The sequence below is a fragment of the Carassius auratus genome, chromosome 9 (assembly GCF_003368295.1).
Source record: "Carassius auratus strain Wakin chromosome 9, ASM336829v1, whole genome shotgun sequence".
In the NCBI taxonomy this organism is placed as follows: domain Eukaryota; kingdom Metazoa; phylum Chordata; class Actinopteri; order Cypriniformes; family Cyprinidae; genus Carassius; species Carassius auratus.
Window position 1 is genome coordinate 9064212 of NC_039251.1, and position 19681 is coordinate 9083892.

Genomic DNA, 19681 nt, shown 5'->3' on the forward strand with positions numbered 1-19681 from the left:
TTGTTGAGGTGGACAATAAAATGGCGATAAGTTTCCATTTTAATCCAAAATGTAAAAAAAGAATTCATTTATTTAAAGAGCATGTTAGGAATTTACACCTATAGGTGGGTCCACAATGCACGTACACTCTTATTACTCACACACAGGGACTCGCAGCAGCACACAAACATGCCAAATATTGAAAAATCAAGGATTACAATGTTAATTATCGTGTAGGCTACATGAATATAAAAATGCCTACATGTCATAATGAATAGTCATTGCATGAATCAGAATTAGGCTACCTATTTGCTTGTGCACGAGGAGCTGCGTTTCATCTCTGGCTCTTTAAGGGAACGGGAGATGAGACACTGATTGGTTTATTACGTTATCCCCAAAACACGTGCATTACTCATTAAGAGAATAGGGACAACTCTTTTAGACCATGCGCCAGGCGCACCAACAATTTTTTCCGTCGTTTAACTAGCCAACGTGGATTCAGACACACCCTAAGTGCACCTGGGCCGTGTGTTTTAGACCATGTGCTTAGATTGTTAAAATAGGGCCCCTAATCTTTTACAGAAATTTTACTTTAGTTTTTTTTGCATATGCTCTCAAACTTTTTGTAACAGTAATTTTCGTAATCACCTTTTACAGTGAATTTTCTCTAGTACATTCAGGACTCATCACACATTTGGTGCAGCAATGCATTATTTTTCCACTCAACCTTTTTCTCCCAGCTATCCCATTCCATACCATTTGTGAACACTTGCGCTCTGTCCAGGAGCTTTTGCCATCAAAAGCAACTGTTTGATTGTCAGCTTGCCGTCCTCGTCCCAGAAGTCACATGAAGAGCATCAGGCTGATTTGCCAGTGACGATGAATATCGCTCTAGCGCTCTGGGCTCATCCCTGGTCTCGTATTTATTTCAGTACCTCAGAAGCTTTTGCCTGAGGCTCAGCGATCTCATTGGCCCTCAGTGCATTTGAAGGTGGACGGCTTTATGTGCTTTCATGTCTCTCCAGACCTTCTGGATTGGCAAACATGTTTTTGATCCGGCTGTATCAAAGTTCAGACTTCCTTCGGGAATATCAGCTTGTTCCATTCTGTTGCGTTTCTAGGTGTTGGAGCCCATTTTTGTACTTTTTGTGTGTACACAGTTGCATGGGCTGCCCAGTTTAGCCACCAGGCTGACGTCAGGACTGCTAGTCTGTAGGCTTTACTGCTCCAAACAACTGGCACTAATGGTGTGTTAGCCCCAGGGCAGGTAGGTGGGGAACGCAACTTGATCCAGATGCAGATGCCAGTGCACCGACCCAGATGCAGATGCCAGTAATCGCAGCCTGCCACTGTTTTTAGCCTGCTCCTTATTCAGTCTGCTTATGCGTTATACCCTCTAAAAAACGAAAAGGTTTGCACCTATGGTTCCATAAAGAACCTTTAATGTCCATGGAACCTTTGTACAAAAATTTCTTAATATTGAAAAAAGGTTCTTCAGATTATTAAAATGGTTCTTTGAAATATTGTTCACTGAAGGGTTCTTTGGGGAACCCAAAACGATTATTATAGGGTACCACTTTGAAACCCTGAAAACAGAGTATGAGGATAGATATTAAGAAGTTATAACTCACAATCATCTCATCATGATTGGACCTTAATTGGAGGTTAAAGCCTCAACTGAGAAAAAAAATCCTTTCAATTCCATTCCAAAACCAAATAATTCCAAAACGCTATTTCATGCATACTGAGTTTTTTACACTGTTAAAGAGTTGGATTCCCATGCTAAACATGGACAAAGTTTCAAAAATTAAGTTGTACGTTTGAAGGAGTATTTTTGTTCCAAAAAAAACTCTTCCGGTTTGTCACAAGTTTCGGAAAGTTTTTTTCGAGTATGGGTCTGTGTGACGTTAGATGGAGCGGAATTTCCTTATATGAGTCCTGAGGCACTTCTGCCGGAAGAGCGCGCGCTCCCGTATAACACAGCACTGAGAGCACAACAGACATTCACTGATCAGAGCGAGAGCGTCGCGAAAAGTCACAAAAGAAGTGTGTTTTTGGTTGCCAGGGCAAGACAACCCTGCACAGATTACCAAAAGAGAAACAGCATTAAGGGATCAGTGGACGGAGTTTATTTTTAAAGAGCATCAACGGAGTTGTGCAAGTGTTTGTGTTTGTTCCCTGCATTTCGAAGATGCTTGTTTTACAAACAAGGCCCAGTTTGACGACGGATTTGCACATAGTTTATTTCTTAAGGATAATGCAGTCCCAACGAAAAAGGGTCACGATCGTGTGTTGGATCCGCATGCGGTGAGTAAAACTGCTTCAGATATCTCTGTGTTGTTAACTTAGCTATCGGCGCGTAAGCACATCAAGTAAACAACATGCGATGTTGTCATCAAACTGCACTTTCCACATGTACAGCTTAAAAAAAAGAAAAAAAGAAAAAGACATGAAGTGGAACTTTGTCATTTTCCAAAACCGCTAAGCAAATATATACAGTTTCAGTACATAACACATAGAGACGTCGTTGCTGATGCTGCTCTTGTTAAATTTCAGCCTCTGGATCTGATTCCAATTGGTCACTTTGCCTGACAGGTTAGATGAGCTTTTCACTCTATGGTAATTTTTATGCTGAGCCTGACCAAGACTTCATTTTTTTATTATTAAAAATAAAGTAAAAAGAGTAATATTATAAAAAAAATTATATATTTTAATATGTAATTTATTCTGTTATGCAAAGCTGAATCTTCAGCATTACTCCAGTCTTCAGAGTCACACGATCCTTCAGAAATCATTCTAATATGCTGATTTGCTGCTTAAGAGATATTTATTATTATTATCAGTGTTTAAAACGGTTGTGCTGCTTTTTTTTTCAGGATTGTTTGATGAAGAAAAAGTGCAAAAGAAATGCATGTTTTTTTACATGGAAATCTTTTGTAACATTCTAAATTTATCTTAACTTTTGTGTCTTTGTTGAATAAAAACATTCATTTAAAAGAAATCTATTAAGCAATAGTGTACAAACATTTGGAATCTGCTGGCAGATTGATTAAATTGATTTGGATTGATGGAAATCCCTGCTTGTTAACATCCATTACTCATACTTTTTTCTTTTCTTTTTTGTTGCTGTTTTGCCTCTGCTTGCAAGTTTGATATTTAAAACGAGAAGGTAGAAAATGTTCTGCTGTTTATGAGGGGAGGACAGATTTAGATGGTTGAAATGTGAATCATAATGTGTTTTTTGTAAAATGTGAGTACACGGTACAGTGATAGATTCATGTTTTTCTTGAAAGTTTTATGTGGCATCACTAATTCCTACCATTTTGGATTCCACTGGCCTGACGGTATGCTTGTCATAGGGTTTATTTACTGGCCTACAAAAATTACCACATTATGTGCAATAATAAAGTGGTGGGTAAAATTGTTTTTGCTGTTGCTATGGTCTTTTTTCTTTTAATTTTGAGTTGACATTTTGTTGTGTAGCTGCATTTGGTCTAATCCCGCGGTCATTTGTTTGAACTATTAAACCAATTTGTGCTGGAACAGCTATCCTGTTTCACAGAGTTTAATCATGATATTTGAGTGCTTTTTGTGTCTCATTATGTGCAATTATCTCCTTCTCGGCATTCAGAGGGCAGGTTTTCAGGGAATTTTTCTTTCCACCATAAAACCCAAACTATGTCTCCATGACTTCCAGTCTGTGTGTCCGTTCATTAAATAACCTTGTACTATAGGAGTTTAGTTGTTGGGAATAAGATAAAATTGCCATGTTGCCAAAAGGTCATGACTGTGTGTTGTAATTTGAATGTCGTTAAAAGAAGCAGACATGTAGTTCTGTTTATAAGTTGTTTTTTGTATGTATTAGAGATAAACCAATATTGAATTATTATTATAAATTTTTTTTTACATTTACTAGTCCGTTACTGTTGTGTTTAATAACCAAACTGAATACACACAACTTGTATTTAATAAATAAATAAATAAATAAATAAATAAATAAATAAATAATATATATATATATATATATATATATATATTATATATAATTATATATATATAATTATATATATATATATATATATATATATTAGCCAGACTGAATTGGCGGTATATATGTGTGTGTATATTTGTACGTATGTATGTATACAATATTTTACGTTTATTTATGTAGATGGACCTTAAATAAATTAGGTAATTAAATAATTAAAAGCATTTCTAAAACAATTGATACCGGTAATGCATATAGGTTGTCAGAAACAATATTTGATCAAATAAATCAATCAATAAATATATCAATCAAAAATTGCAAAGAAAAAACGAGAACAAAAACCAATTTAGTTTTATTGTCGTAGAATTATTTTGTGAACCATATAAAAATTTGACATGCATTCATTCATATAGGTGTAACAATTATATACATGCTGAAATAAAAATAAATTTCTTTTTTTACACAATACTTCCTCTAAACTGGCCAAATATAATGCATCTTAAGTGTGGTTGTGCAATTGCAGTTTAGATCAGAGCAACTGCATTATGCAAGTTGTTTTCATTTTCATGTTTGTTCAGTTGTAGTTTTGCGTCATACCTTGAGGTTTGCAGAGAGTTTTTCCCTCTTCAGATCTTTAAATAATAATCTCCCCTGTTTATGAATCGGATTTCATGTGAAGCTTGTTTTTACGTTACATCACCGCTTCTCATGAAGGGATCCCATGCTCTGGGAACTTCTGTTTATTGGAAAGTGAATGATATAGGAGTGGTCTTTCATCACCAAAACTATTTTTATCAGGTTTCTCAGGGCCTTTTTCCTCCGAAACGAGAATGTCTGCCACGTCACATGCCCATGAAGGAACATGAAAGTTCATTTCTGTCATGAAGCTCAATTCTTTTCCAGCAGGAGGAAGTGTTATTTGGTGTTGAAGGATGACGGGTCGTATATTCTCGATCTTGGGTGGTAGTTTTGTTCCGTTGTGTCGATCTCACAAGTAGGTTTCCTAAGTCTCCTGGCTCAGGTTGTGGGGAGATCACGCTCACAAGCCTTAACAAGCCCCGTGATTAATTTCTGGCAGGCTGAACTGTGGGGATCTTGCGTCAATAAATCGTCATGAAGGCAACTCTCCTACTTCGAACATAAACACAGAGACAGGCCCGGCTGTGACTGAAGCCCGGCCAGCACTAGTAATGGCTCTACAGGCCCTTTGAGGAGCTAGCACAGTTTATTTAACACCCACATTTTATTAGCGGAGATCTAGCCGCAGGTCTAGAGGGTTTGTGAGTCTAAGAGTTGTCCTCATCTCATACAAATGAGGGTAAATTTCTTTAATTCAAACCCAGTGACTTCAGCTAGCCTTTTTTGACTTGTTTTCTTTCCAGATCCAAGTTAAATACAGAGAAGGGTTTGTTATTGGTGTGGTCTCTTCTGCACTTTTGGTTGCTAATCGAAACAAGTTTTTAGTCAAATAGATGTTTGAACTGTTGTAGCTGATGTATGGGTCTCTGATCTCATATTCAGATTCAAATGTTGATTGACTGATTGCGGTGTGCACGGGATATTAATATTGTTTTGATTTTAATGTGATTTTTTTTAATTAAATATCTGCATTACCAAAGATAAAAGATTATTATTTTTTAAATAGATACTTTTTTTTTCATTAGAAAATAATTTAATTGATCAAATGTGATCAGAAGTAAAGATAATTGTAATGCTTTGATCTTTTTATTCTTCAGATAATCTTCGTGTTTCAACAAAAAATATCAAACAGTACAACTGCTTTCAACTTTGGTAATAATAATAATAAATTTTTCTTGAGCAGCAAATCATCATATTAGAATTATTTTTGAAGGAACATGTGACACTGAAGACTGGAGGAATGATGCTGAAAATTCAGGAATAAATTACATTTTAAAATTTATGAAAATAGACAAGTCATTTTAAATTGTAATAATATTTAATATTATTACTTTATTTATTTTTGTGTCAAATAAATGCATCATTGGTGAAAATAAGAGACTTTTAAAAATATTTAAAAAGAATGTGTCATTAAACGAATGTCTCAGTTTCTTCTGATTAAGAGAGAGCATTGTGTTTTATTAGCATCTTGAATTTCTATAGCAGAAATGACATTACAAATGTTTTTGAATGTGTCCAGTTTCAATTTAAGATTCTGAATACTTTAAATCAACACTCAAAATCGCCTTTGTGTTGCATTTAAATGTTTTAGTAATTATTTTGTTAAATGGTACAGTGGATGCCTGATTGAAATATGGTTCTTTTTGTTAGCTATTTTGCCTAGTTCTTACATAAGTACACGTAAAAGACAGTGGAAAACATTTTCTGTTGTAGGTTTCTAATATTTTTAGCCTTTCACATGTTGATTTGGAGCTCACTACTTGTAGCTAACCTACCGAGAGCCCTGCACTCCTACATTCCTTTCCTTTTGGAGAGGTAAAGCTTGCCGAGGTGAATCCTACAGTACATTCATGCAGAAGGATCTTGAAGAAAAGGGAATTAGACTCTTTTGCACGCACAGATGCACTGAAACCCAAAATATCCCTCGATCCTTTTTCAGCTCCAGTTCAGTAGCAGATGGTTTTGAATAATTCATGACAAGTTTGTGGGTAGCGTTCAGCATCACATTTATCCTGAGGACTGTTAGATTTCATTATTTTTTCGAAGAAATGCTCTTCCCAAAAATGACACAAGTGCGATATGATGTTCTTAAGTGCAGCAATTTCACCAGAACTGTATCTCACCAGATTTTCTTTTGTATTGTAACATTTGCATGACAAGTTAGAACATTTTACATCCAAAATGTCATTACAGTAATGTGTTTTAAGTATGAGTTTTGAAATGATCTTCTTTCTCAATGATATGATATGATATGAGATTTAAAAAAAAAAAATTCTTTTTCTTTTTTATAAAATGGGTAAAATTCAATGAGAATTGGTTCATAATTGCATAAAAATGTAAACCTAAATTACCCCCCCCCCCCCCCCAAAAAAAAATGCTTGTAACAATAGGCCACATTTTCTAATATTTCTAATATAGAAAATGTCAGAAATTATTTATAATATTTCTTTAAATTGTAGTGCAAAATTTACACTTGTTTTTGATAGTTTTCATAAAATTTGCCCACAAAATTTAGTTTTTGATTATTTATTTCATTATTTTATAAATATTATATAAAAAGATACAATGATGCCTTAAGATTCGAGACAACTGAAATTGCTTTAATTTTGTATTTCAGTAAATATCTGTATACCAATTGAACTGAAAAGTTGGAATTAAAAACATGTCTAATTTGTTGTGTTGTGCTGTATTTCAGATGATCAGTGTCACTAATTTGCTTATTTGATTAGTAACATGACAATCTAAAATATTTCTTATTTTTCCCCCTCCAGGGCTACCATAGAATAATAATACTAATAATAAAATAAACACTTTTTGATTTTCTAAAGAATCTTTCACTGAACAGTTTAATCTTTCCTTAGCTTTGAGAGCATTTTAATAATATAAAGTACCCTTTTCCACTATAAAGAACCTTTTGTGCAGTGGAAAGTTTCCATGGATGTTAATAGGTTTTTAATGGAAGCCAGTGAAGAACCTTTATGTTTAGAATTGTAACTTTTCTTTGTTGTGTTTTTCAGAATATTAAAACTGAAAAGTCCTAAACAATGTCTTCCAGAGCCAGAGTCAGGGCTTTAGAGGAAGTTAATTACCCAATCAGTGATATTGGAGGCCAGTGTGTTTGTTTAAAGTGTGCAGTGGCCTGTGTTACTTGCGTAAAACTGTAATCAGGAGGTGATTTTCAGGGGGTTTTGTGGGTAAATCAGTGTGAATATTGGTATGTGGTCTGTGAAGTGTAGAATTTGTGTTGTTAGGTCACCAAAATGCCATTGTTATTACCGAACAAGTGCTCTGGAAAATTCGCCACTGTATAAAAATAGATGTGCTGGCGGAAGCCCGAGAGGGGAGGACTAGTTTAAACAAAACCTCCTCAGAACAAAAGAAATGATGAGAGAGTAATGAGATTTATACGCTGTCATTGTCTCAGTTCTACGTTTTCCATAATATCCAATTCGGCTAATCCAATTCAGGGTGAAATATACCCACGTTCTGCCTTTGTATTGAATTGAAGAAATGCTCCAGGCTCCGCTTTGCCAAAAGGGAAGTTTCTAAATCATTTATGAGTTTTTCAAAATGTGATATGACGTTATTATGAATAGACACTTAAAGCTTCATCCATTGATGGCATGCTTGTCATTTCTTCATATTAAGGCTTTATCACATTCCACTCGTTTTTACTGATGGCATCACTCTCAATTACGTAGACTGATTCGTAAAACCTAGAGTCTGGCCCACATGTGAATTTGGTGGGAAAGACCAGCTAATTGCAAAGTTAAGGGCGTTTTTGTCAGAGACTGTGCATGCCACCATTTAAAATGTGTTTTATAGCCGCATCTAGCACACATCAAGGTGCACGTATGCTAGTTTGTCTCCCAGACGAGTTGGATTAAAGCTTCGGAGACCAGAGCGAGCGGGCCAATCTTGATGAGGCAAGCCGCACCATTACGAGGCAGACGGCTGGCCAAACCGACTGGCCCACCGCTGTGTAGGACCATGTAGTTAACCAGCACTTGTGGGAAAGGCACCAGCTTCAAAGTCCCGGAGCCAGATGTGACGAGATGTTTTCTTTAAATAATCCTCAACATCTCTTGCTTTTTTACAAGCAGGGTTGTTTCACAGGCCACCACAGTTTGTTTCCATTTCCATTTTGTGGTAGTGTGTTTTGTGTTCAGGAAGGGCATGATTCAGTTGTGTGAGTGAGCATGTTTAAAATGCTTTGTTTAAAGAGGCTATATCTCAACTAATACTTTTTCTTTAAGGACACATTGGATTTTAAGAAGTCATAGCCTCTATCCCAGTAAAACCAAGCAACAAAGATGGCATAATTGTTTTTTTCTTTCTTTCTTTTTTTTGAGGAAATTAACAAATAATTGTATTGAGGTAGCAGACAGGATGTAGAATTGCAATTCAAATTTGAATGTAAAAAGTAGAATTTAATTTTACATTTTAAGAAATTCATATAACATTTTTATGTAGAAAGGTTTGTCACACCAAACTTTGAAGATGGATGGATGGATGGATGATAATTATAAGGATGGATGGATAAATGGAAAGATGGATGTAAGGATGGATGAATGGATGGATGGATGGATGATTTAAGGATGGATTAATATATGGATGATAAAAGGATGGTTGGATGTAAGGAAAGATGGATAGATGGATAGATGGATGTAAGGATGGATAGATGGATGATGTAAGGATGGATGGATATATGGATGATAAAAGGATGGTTGGATGTAAGGAAGGATGGATAATGGATAGATGAATGGAAGGATGGATAAATGGATAGATGGATGATGTAAGGATAGATGGATATATGGATGATAAAAGGATGGATGGATGTATGTAAGGAAGGATGGATAAATGGATAGATGGATTGATGTAAGTATATATAGATACATGAATGATCGATGGATGGATGTTAAAATGGATGATGGATGTAAGGAAGGATGTATAAATGGATAGATGAGTGTATGGATGGATAGATGCTTGGATAAATGGATGTATCTTTTGCTGAATTTCTTTTAACTCTGTTTCAATTCCTTTTCCTGTCATTCATCTTCCTAACGATGAGAAAAAAAAATGATACTATTAATGATACTAAAATTGAATAGTGTAATAAGTTGTAAAACAGCATTGCACACTGGACTGTAAAAATAAACAAAATTAAAGATTATTCTTTATTAAAGTTACAAATTCTTTTGAATCAAGAACAGTGAGTGATTTCTTTGTTGTTGCTGTACGCTTTAAAGGCTATGGTGCAGGTTAAACACTACTTTCGATTAATGGGTACGTAAAGCAGTCAAGATATGTATATAAAGTTAGAAATGTCTCCAAAATGGTGTTAAAGTCCAGTTTTTGTAGTTTTTGGTTAGTAACGGTTATTTTTTACGCAAATCGGCGATGACGTCACATGAGGTAGACGTGCTGGAAGGTAGCCCCAGCCTTGCAGCTCAGCAGCTACTAGAACTAGTTCTAGCACTCAGTGATTATGGCGTCTAACTGGGATGAGGAAGAGGTGGAAAGACCCACAGTTAACATTTATGATGGCCCACAGCCATATAATTTCGAACCGTTTAGACGTGACAGGGCGAATGAGGAAATACCGAGAGCCGATGGCAATCAAAGACAAATAAATGCATGGTCAGAGGAGAATGACTGGAGAGTTGGTGAAGTGTCCTGGTGAGTTGCTACCATTTAGAAACGAAGCAATGACCGCTGGAGCTAGTAGTCTGTGAACAGCAGTGCATACAATAACAACTTTTTTTTTACTGTCAGTGAATAGCACCGAATAAAAGTCAACGTTTTCTTTATATCTAGTGACAGTGATTAGCTATGGGCTAGCTTGACAGTCCCACCTGTGAACCCCTACTGTTAATTTCTAAGCTTTTACCACCTCCTCCGGTGAAAATGTTGTTTGCAAACGTAGCCGACGCCGACGGCTGGTCATGTCTTCAGTGTGATTATTGTTGATAGTGCCAACTAGTTTTCCTCGTGATTAATTGTCATTGACACCGTCAGGCTTACCGGTAGAGGGAGTGAGTAGTATGCGTCTGTGTCGCTGTGTTTGGCAGGTGTCTGTGTGGGCGGTGTCGTCCCATGGAAACTGTGGTGGAGAGCTTGTGTTGTAGGGAGGTGAGAGCGTTTTGGTCGCTGGTCGAGGACCTCACCCCGCGGCCAGCAGATGTAACGTGCCTAACGCAGCATCCTGGATTTGAGGCATGCTGCCTGAATCCGTTTGTGCTACACATAGCATACTCACACTTCAGGCAGGATCATGGTCCCCTTCAAGCCAGCACGCACGAGTATGTTCATGGTTTATGTTTACTTTACCAATCTTTTTACACTGTGTCTTTTTAACAACAGCTATAGGTGACAGGAGATGTGTTGCATACACAATAAACATGCATAAGAGACAGGCTTAAAATGACAGTTTCCAACCTACTTACAGTTTTAAACTTAAGAATCTTTCCTACTTATCCCTAGGCAATACCGGTACACTGCGTACAGGCAGGCTATACGCTGGGCTTATGGAGTTTTAGGCAGGAGTATAAGGAAGCCTCTACCCTCTTGTGTTGTTTCAACCATCAGACAAAAATTTCAAAGTGGTGACCAGACCTATAAGGGCTTTCAATGGCCTCGTTTGGATGAAAATTAATAAAAATAATTGCTTATTCTGTTGTGATCCCCCAATTGCCCTTAAAATGTTATAAAGCACACAGAACACATGAATTTTGATAAGAAAACACAGTTTATTGGCATTGCTTTTAACGGTTACTGAACATTTACTGAACAAGGACGAAGATTACTGACCTGAAACGTTTGCACAGTTTCTTTTGTTTCTCTCACACACACACACACACACACACACACACACACACACGCAAAAGCACATCAAGCAGACACACAGTGAGCCCAGACAACACCGCACACAGAGGTTGACAAGGCACAGGTAAAATGATTGGTAAATTATTTTGAATTACATACAACAAATTTCATGCAAATAACAGGCAGAGGAGCAGACATGCGGCATGCAGGACCCCTTGAATGGGGTACAGCGACAATTATTGCCACTTACAAAGATGGAAAAAAGTAATAATTTTGTGCAAAGTAAAACCAAAGCAACAGCACACAAAGAAAAAACAAACCATGCAGCATGCAGGAAGCCACCACCAAATTAGATGACATGGACAGAGGGAAAGAAGATAACTAACTAAAATAAATACTTACAACTAAATCATTGGACTTGTCTGTGGAAAAAAAATAATAATGTGAAATTAGGTTTTTTTGTAACGTGACTGCCGGGCTAGGTAGAGGCTGACGGCCTCCTCCTTCGGAACCTGTTCGAAGGATTTGGCGATGGGGGCAGGTGCATCGGAGGATAAATTGTCGCTAACCTCTCGAAGAGCTGAAGGTGAATTGGTGTAGCTTTCCCGAAGGGCCTTCATTAATGATGTTGCATAACCTGCAGACATAATAATAATAATACTGTATAAAGATCATTGCCACTGATCACAGATGTCTCTTGCACCATCTCAAAATATGATAGAACTGCATGACACTGCTTACCGTATGAGGCTGCCTCTTTGATGGGAAGCACCACATGGGCACCTTTTCTGAAGCGCGGATACCGCACGCAGTACTTCTCCGTCCCATCACTTCTCCGTGCTGTCTCACGGTTGGCATTGTGATTATAATGCAGCGCCGCTAAGAGAAGCCTACAAAATAACACATTTGAGAATTGAGCATCGTTGTACTAGTGGAAAGATGTTATATTAAGATACCATCAGTTTACCAAATTGCAGAGTTCATTTCTTTGTCTAATAACATCAGGTTTACCTGAACAAGCTGAACATCCACCACCTTGTTCACTCTGTCCTCTATCTCTCTGATAGGATCCATACTTCGCGCAGTGCCCAGGAGAATCTGACCTGGAATTAATTACAAATTTGAATTATGTTTCAAGTTTTTAAAAAAAAAGGTCTGTAAAGACAATCCACTATGTCATCTGCAAATGCCAACTAAAGCCACCTTACATGATAACAAATAACAAAATCAAAACATGCAACTGGTCTATGAGCTCTCACACTGGTTTACCTGCAGTCACCAGCAAGAACTAGCCCACCATCCATTGCCCGTAGGTCACTAAAATTCTTTGCTTGATCATTTTGCCAGGCCTGAACGATTACAGGGATAGTGTAGCGGCGCTGATGGCGAAAGAAACTGCTCGCACTGATGCACTGCAGGCCAAACAGAGTCAACATTCTTAATGTCTGGGTGGCCAAACATCCAGTGAAATGAATGGCCCCACTTAACAGGAGGTTGCAGGTCGGCATGTTCCTGTGGAGCATTGGTTGGTTTTGCCAGAAACGGTGGTAGCCACATGATGCACAGACCTAGATATGTAAAAAAAAAAAGAAAAAGAGTAATCAACAGTATATCAGGATTGAATATAGATTAAGTACTGTACATTACTGGTTTCATGTTTCCAATGAAACACACATGACCAATACAGTATAACACTCAAATATGATGCCATCACAAACCAACAGACTAAAGCCAGCCTGGTACATACATTGTAAATTATCTGGCAAGACAGTCAGAGCTATCAGATTGTAATTAGATATTCTGATTTTCTAACCAGATGGCCTGCTGCGCAAACAAAACCGTACCTGCTTGATCTTAACAAAAGTTCCTTCCTGCTGCACGATGCTACTATCTGACCTCTCACAACAGGCCGGACAGATGGCAAAAAGGCCCATCAGCTCCTCTTGGCAAACAATGAATTTGTCAATGCCACTACAACAACAAAAAATTAGGGAGGGAGGGAGGTGTCATTCAAACTACCAAAGCTACAGTACACAATAAAATGAGCATTCAAAATGGTCTATGTTGGTTTTAAATTATCTCACTTGTGGTGGGGGTCACACGCGTAAGGTGGCTCCTCATCAAACAAGTCCTCCTCATGCATCGGCTCTTCGGGCACCCACGATAAGTCACTAACGACAGAGGCATTATCATCATCATCATCATCTGTCTGTTCAGGACTAGCGAGGGGAGTGGAGGTTTGTGGGCTGAAAGACGTCTGTGTGCCCACGCTGACCATCTTGGGCTTCAGGTTAACCTGCACAGCTGTGGAGAGGCAGTAAACATACCCAAACATGTGACAAACATAGCAAATCCAAGCGGCTATATTTTGGTGTAGGCTATTAATTTAATCAATGTGTATGGAAATGTACTGCTTGCATAGATACTGGCAATGATTTAGACAGAATATCTACCACTTAAAATACCCAAGACTTACCGCGAGACCATCGGGGGGGGCTTCAAATAACACTGTGTCACAGCGTCAGAAGTGGAGGAGGACAAGGGCTGATCGCCAGTATCGACACTCTCCACAGTGTCTACACTGTCCACGGTCTCCTGCTGTGAGGTATCTGTCATCATCTTGCCAAAACAAATATAATAAGTGGTTATAAATGTCTAGAGTACATGTGATGCATAAACTCTATGAGGTAACGTTAGTGAATTTACTGAGAGGTAGCTAAACTTAAAATGAAAAGTGGATAAACTGTTTCTGATATTTCAGAGGTGGGTAAACTGTGTTTACTTGCGTTTAGCTTCCACTACACGGTCACGGTCAAATATATGTGAAAGAGAACCGTAGCAGTCTAACACAAAACGCAAACACACTATTGTGAAAGGCGATTGCCGATGACGATTCCCGATGTCCATATTATGGACATTTACTTCAGGGCAATTTTGTTTTGGCTCATATTCGTGAATCACGAAATATGCTTTTCTAATTTCAGAATGATCATGCTTGTAGTGGAGGCTGTGTCAAAGGGAACACGTTATGCAAAATACAAACAGAGCTAGCTAAAACGCAGCTTGTAAACATTAACGTTAGCATGATGCTTACCGTGGCAATATATCGCTTGCGGCAGACGGTGTCTCTCGACCTCGGGACAGGACAAGCAGAGAGGTTTGCATTCACAGACGGCACGGCGGTAGGAATTAACTTAGCCATCCTCATACTTTTTAAAGAAAGTGCGACCATCTTGGCATCCCCTGAGTGGTAATCCTCCTCCTTGAAATGCGCGCTGCATATTCTCGAGTAGGCGGTGACAGAGCTAGCTGAAAAATCTGCCCGCCTAATCTTGACAAATTGCACCCAGCTTCGGAAGATCCCTTTGTCCTTGGGGAAACAATGGACCCTATGTCCAGTTTTGCTGGAGTTCTTGCACCCGCCACAAACACAGTAATAAACCATGTTGTCTACTTATTCTCTACTCTTTCTCTAAGCTATCTTTTATGCTATGCTATCTCTGACTATATATTTATGCTATGATATCTATCTATCTATCAATCTATCGATCTCTTTCACTAGCTACTACTCTCACTACTCGTCTCACTCTCTCAATGGTATTAAGGCGGGCTTTCGTTTGTCGTCCAAAAGCGAGTACCTCATGTGACGTCATGCAATGCATTGTGGGAGAAACAAGATTCATTGCTAACCTGTAGCTAACCGCTAAGATTTCACCTACTTTTCCTTATTATATTTCTTTTTTGTAATACCCTACAACATCAAATACAATGGATAACTGTTTAAATGTTTATTACGAACTAGAAAATTGCCAGAAAAGAAAAAAAAAAAAACCTGCAACATAGCCTTTAAGAGAATGCACTGATCCAGTAGGCCTACGTTCAGCCGGCTATGTCTGCTGTAGGAAACTTACTAATACCTGCACTTTGACATAATATTTGTGTGAATTTGTCCATTTGAAGACAATACTTCAGAGAGAGCTTAATATATGCGTGCTTTCTGAGGCACGGGTTTGCGCGTGCACACATAAATATTCTCACTTCGCGCGCAAAGCTTGCATCCTTTGGCTCTTAAAACTGGCAAAGCTTAAATAAGCTTAGTTTAAATACAGATATCAACGTGTGCTATTTGTGTCTCATCTGTGAGTGCGCTATCAGCACCCATGTGATGACATAATAAATGACTGCTAATATTCCAGAAAACAGCATTCGCATTTATCGTGTTTTTTTTTTTTTTGCGCTGTTGTTGTAATGTCTGGGAAGCCAGAATGCACATCCATCAGCAGAAACATATATAAATTGAACACTGTTTGTTTTACGTGTTACTTAAAGCAACCATATTATAAATGCTTTGTCATATTTAAGTTGAACCGCAGTCCCAGCACGTGCCGAACCGTGTTTGGAGAGATTTTTTTTTCAGTGAACCGTCCCACCCCTACTTTTAAGCACACATAGTCTTTTTTGCACCCCGTAATTCTAAAAAGACGAGGCAGAAGGTGTTACACAGTCTTAATGAATACTGTTTTGGATGAAAAACAAACTTTAAATTTCAACTGGACCCAACAGGGAAAAAAAAAGTTTTTGCCAAGAACATGTAATATTCTAGTGTTCGTGTTTGAACTGTGATATTTGTGCAGATGACTCAACGAATAAAGACAATTAAGAGTTGAAATAAGGTGAAATCCCTTGCTACCTTCAGCAAACATCAGGTCAGTTTGATATACAGCGCTTTTCACAATATGATTTGTTTCAAAGCAGTTTTAGCAACTGAGACTTAGGCTTGGATATTTAGGTAGAAAGGAAAAAGCAATGGGAACCAGCCCTCTTCAGCAGCTGTGGGTTTAAAAGTACTTTCTACCTTTTTTTCCATTGAAATAAAAAAAAATCTTCAATAAAAGTTTCTGTGTTGAACCAAACTTAGAAACTCTGAGGCGAGTCACAACATTTGATTTAAAGCAGAAAAGTGCTTGAAAATTGGTAATGCTATAAAGATGTACTGTATGAGTAGGGTAATGCAAGTTCACTATCCAAATATATACTATTCTAAAGTGTTTTAGGGCATAGGGAGAGACTGAAGATACATCATTCACGATTCATCGTGGAAGTTGAGCGGTTACTGTTATGATCTTTTGGGCAAACATGGAATGCAAACAACACTCACTGGTTCCTTGATGGAATTAAAACTTTCCAGGCGCTAATCCACAGATTAGCTACTAAAGAACATTTTTCCAAACTTGGCCTGGCTTGCAGTCTTGCAACAGTTCTACTTCATCTACAGTTATAAGATTTGGTGAGAAACATTTGCTTTACTGTAACTGGTGAGCTCATGTTGTGAATGTAGGGTTATGTGAGGATGTTCAACAAATGTAGCTTTCGATAGAATATCATTTGCTCTAAACATGGTTAAAGTTTGTGAGTGATGGTATTTATTGAGAGCTGTATTTGGGATGGGATGGCCTTGTTGCCCGGCGTCACTGCCTGACCTCACTATTGCTTTTCTGTCTGAATGGGAACAAATCCCTGCTTCCATGTTCCAGCATTACAGGCCTTCCCAGAAGAGTGGAAACTGTTTCAAGGAGGGATTTAAGTTTTTGCCATGCTTTTGATAAAATGAATGTTTAACAATACATCGTCTATGAGATCAGGCAGTGGGATCTGGCTCGCTTTGCAATTCTTTGCAATATATATATAACCACTACAACGGTCTTTAACATTGATAATAGTAAGAAATGTTTTATTGAGCAGCAGCAAATCAGCATATTAGAATAATTTCTGAAGGATCATGTGACACTGAAGACTGGAGTAATGATTTTGAAAATAGGAAAGAGTTATTTTAAATTATAGTGATATTTCTGTTTTTACTGAATTTTTGATCGGGTAAATACAGCCTTGACATTGATGACCCATTTTGGGGTCTGTAAAATGACAAATTTTAAAGTCATTTCTCAATGACTTTTTGTCTCTTGTTAGAAGAATAGATTTTTAGCGTCTTAAGCTTCAATTGCAGAAATTGTTACATATGGTAGGCTCAGTTCATTTATTTATTGAAAAGTAAAATAGTCCGAATGGAAAAAAGTTCTAAAATTCTAAAAATAAAATAAATAAATATTTCAGAATGTTGCTGTTTTTGCTGTATTTCTTAAACCACGATATAAATATTTTTATGTTTTTATTTTATATTAGGAATTCAATGCGTTTGGCTGTTTTTGTTTCAATTTCAGCGCAAATGCACAGACAACAAGTTGCTGTATTATTATTGTCAAAATAATATATAGATATATATTTATATATAAAATATAAACAATTTTCAAGTTAAATATATGTAAAGTTCAACACACACACAAAAAAGTTTCCCATCTGCCTATATATATATATATATATATATATATATATATATATAATATGTGTCTGTGTGTATATATATATATATATATATATATATATATATATATATATATATATATATATATATATATATATATATATATATATATATATATATATATATATATATATATATATATATATATATATATTAAGAATCAGGCTACTCTTGTAAAATTCATGAGTGCTTGGTCAGTGGTTCATCTACTGAATGCCAGAAAACGAGTGCTGGTTCGGTAACGTTTGAGTAATGGGCTGCTTTTAACAATTCGGTGATGTATTGTAAGTGCAGCAGGTGTTAGCGTGAGTAATGATGGAAAAGACCCCTGTGTTCCTGCGCACCCTTCAATATAAGCAGCAAAATTCAAACCTCAGGAAAGGCCTTACAGAGCCGGTGACATTCCTCCGTCAGCGTTTCAGTCTGTTATGAGCCCAGATTGCTATACCCAAACAACATAAGGGGCGCATTACTTTTCCCTACTGCGCCGACAATATGTAATATTTTCCTGTGTCCTGACATCATACAGGACGAATGCGATGTGTTGAGCAGCGAGATCCGAGACTGTACACGTGTCTGATTTTCCTGATGTTTTCCAGCCCCTCAGTCTTTTCCTATACAGAGTTATGATTGAGGTGACCTTTCCAAATGATTATCCCGACCGCACATCAGACAGATGAAAGCACTTGTGACCCTCATTGAGCCGTGCAAATAGAAATCTGCCATTAGAGACCTCTTTAATTTCATAAATGATACTCCTGCTGGTTTTGTGCATCAGAGGAAGATACTTTTTTTGGTTTAGGTCTATGAAAATGTTACATAATTATTTACATAATGTTTGTTAGACACTAGATTGGTGTTTATTCACAGACATCTTTGACAGCTCAAACTTAGAAAGCATTAACATTGGTAGCAGGATAATTATGTTGCCTTCAAAGATTATTTCTGTTTGTCCAGTTTTAAGGCATCATCCTATGCATGCTTTGTTGAGAAGGTAATGCATTTTGTTTTGCATCCAAGATGACATTTGACATCTGTTTTACACAATATTTGTACATGCTTTGGGTTTTTATGTTGTCAATAAATATTTGAGTACTTCATTATTTGAAATATAAAAAATATTGTGTAATATAACTTGTGTTTGTTTGTTTGCATGGCAAGTTTTTGCCATGAAAATAGCCAAGATGTTAAAACATTAAATAAAAATATTTACTACTACTTGATTATTCGAATTTGTTTTTTTAATAAAATGTTGATGATTTGATCTTGATAAGTTGATTATTTTAATGTTTGATAATTTGAATACTCTGCTATTTGATTACTGATTACCAAAATCAAGCCTTAAAGTATTTACATTTTTCATCATCATGATTCTTTTAATAGTTGATTGTTTTATTCTTAAAATATTTATTTGTTTGACTGTTTATGGCTATTTTAATACTTAAAATGTTAATATTTTCATAATTGATTGTTTGATGTTAGTATTTGATTATTTTAATATTTGATTATTTGGTTTAATTATTTGGTATTTATTACTTGATTATTTGTTTTGAATGTTTTAATACTTAATATATTTTATAGTTGTTTTTAATGATATTTAAAATAACAATTATAATATTTCACATTATTTTTATATTTTAATAATTTAATACTCAATTATTTGATTAAATCCTTGATTATTAAATAATCCTAATTAATCATATGATAATAATTACAACTATTTGAAAATTTTACCTAAAATTCCCTAATTATTTGCGATTATTTTAATCTTCGATTTTAAAATTTGTTTTCAATATTTTATTATTTCAGTATTTTATTTCTCCATTATTACATTTTATTGATATTTGTTTGTTTAGCTATTTGATTGATTA

At 36.5% G+C, this 19681-nt stretch overlaps 2 protein-coding genes across 6 annotated transcripts in view; one reads left to right on the forward strand and one right to left on the reverse strand.

Moving 5' to 3' along the window:
- The window catches only part of LOC113108296 (histone deacetylase 4-like), a 201100-nt gene that overhangs the window by 16945 nt on the left and 164474 nt on the right, over positions 1-19681 (forward strand). The window lies entirely within an intron of this gene.
- On the reverse strand, positions 11336-15272 carry LOC113108298 (uncharacterized). The gene is made up of 9 exons (XM_026271251.1): positions 14526-15272; positions 13908-14050; positions 13516-13735; positions 13276-13402; positions 12701-12999; positions 12443-12534; positions 12173-12321; positions 12001-12068; positions 11336-11853 (listed from the first exon to the last, which is right to left on the reverse strand). The coding sequence occupies exons 3-7, from the start codon at positions 13707-13709 to the stop codon at positions 12311-12313; spliced, it is 723 nt and encodes a 240-aa protein (XP_026127036.1). The 5' UTR covers positions 13710-13735; positions 13908-14050; positions 14526-15272; the 3' UTR covers positions 11336-11853; positions 12001-12068; positions 12173-12310.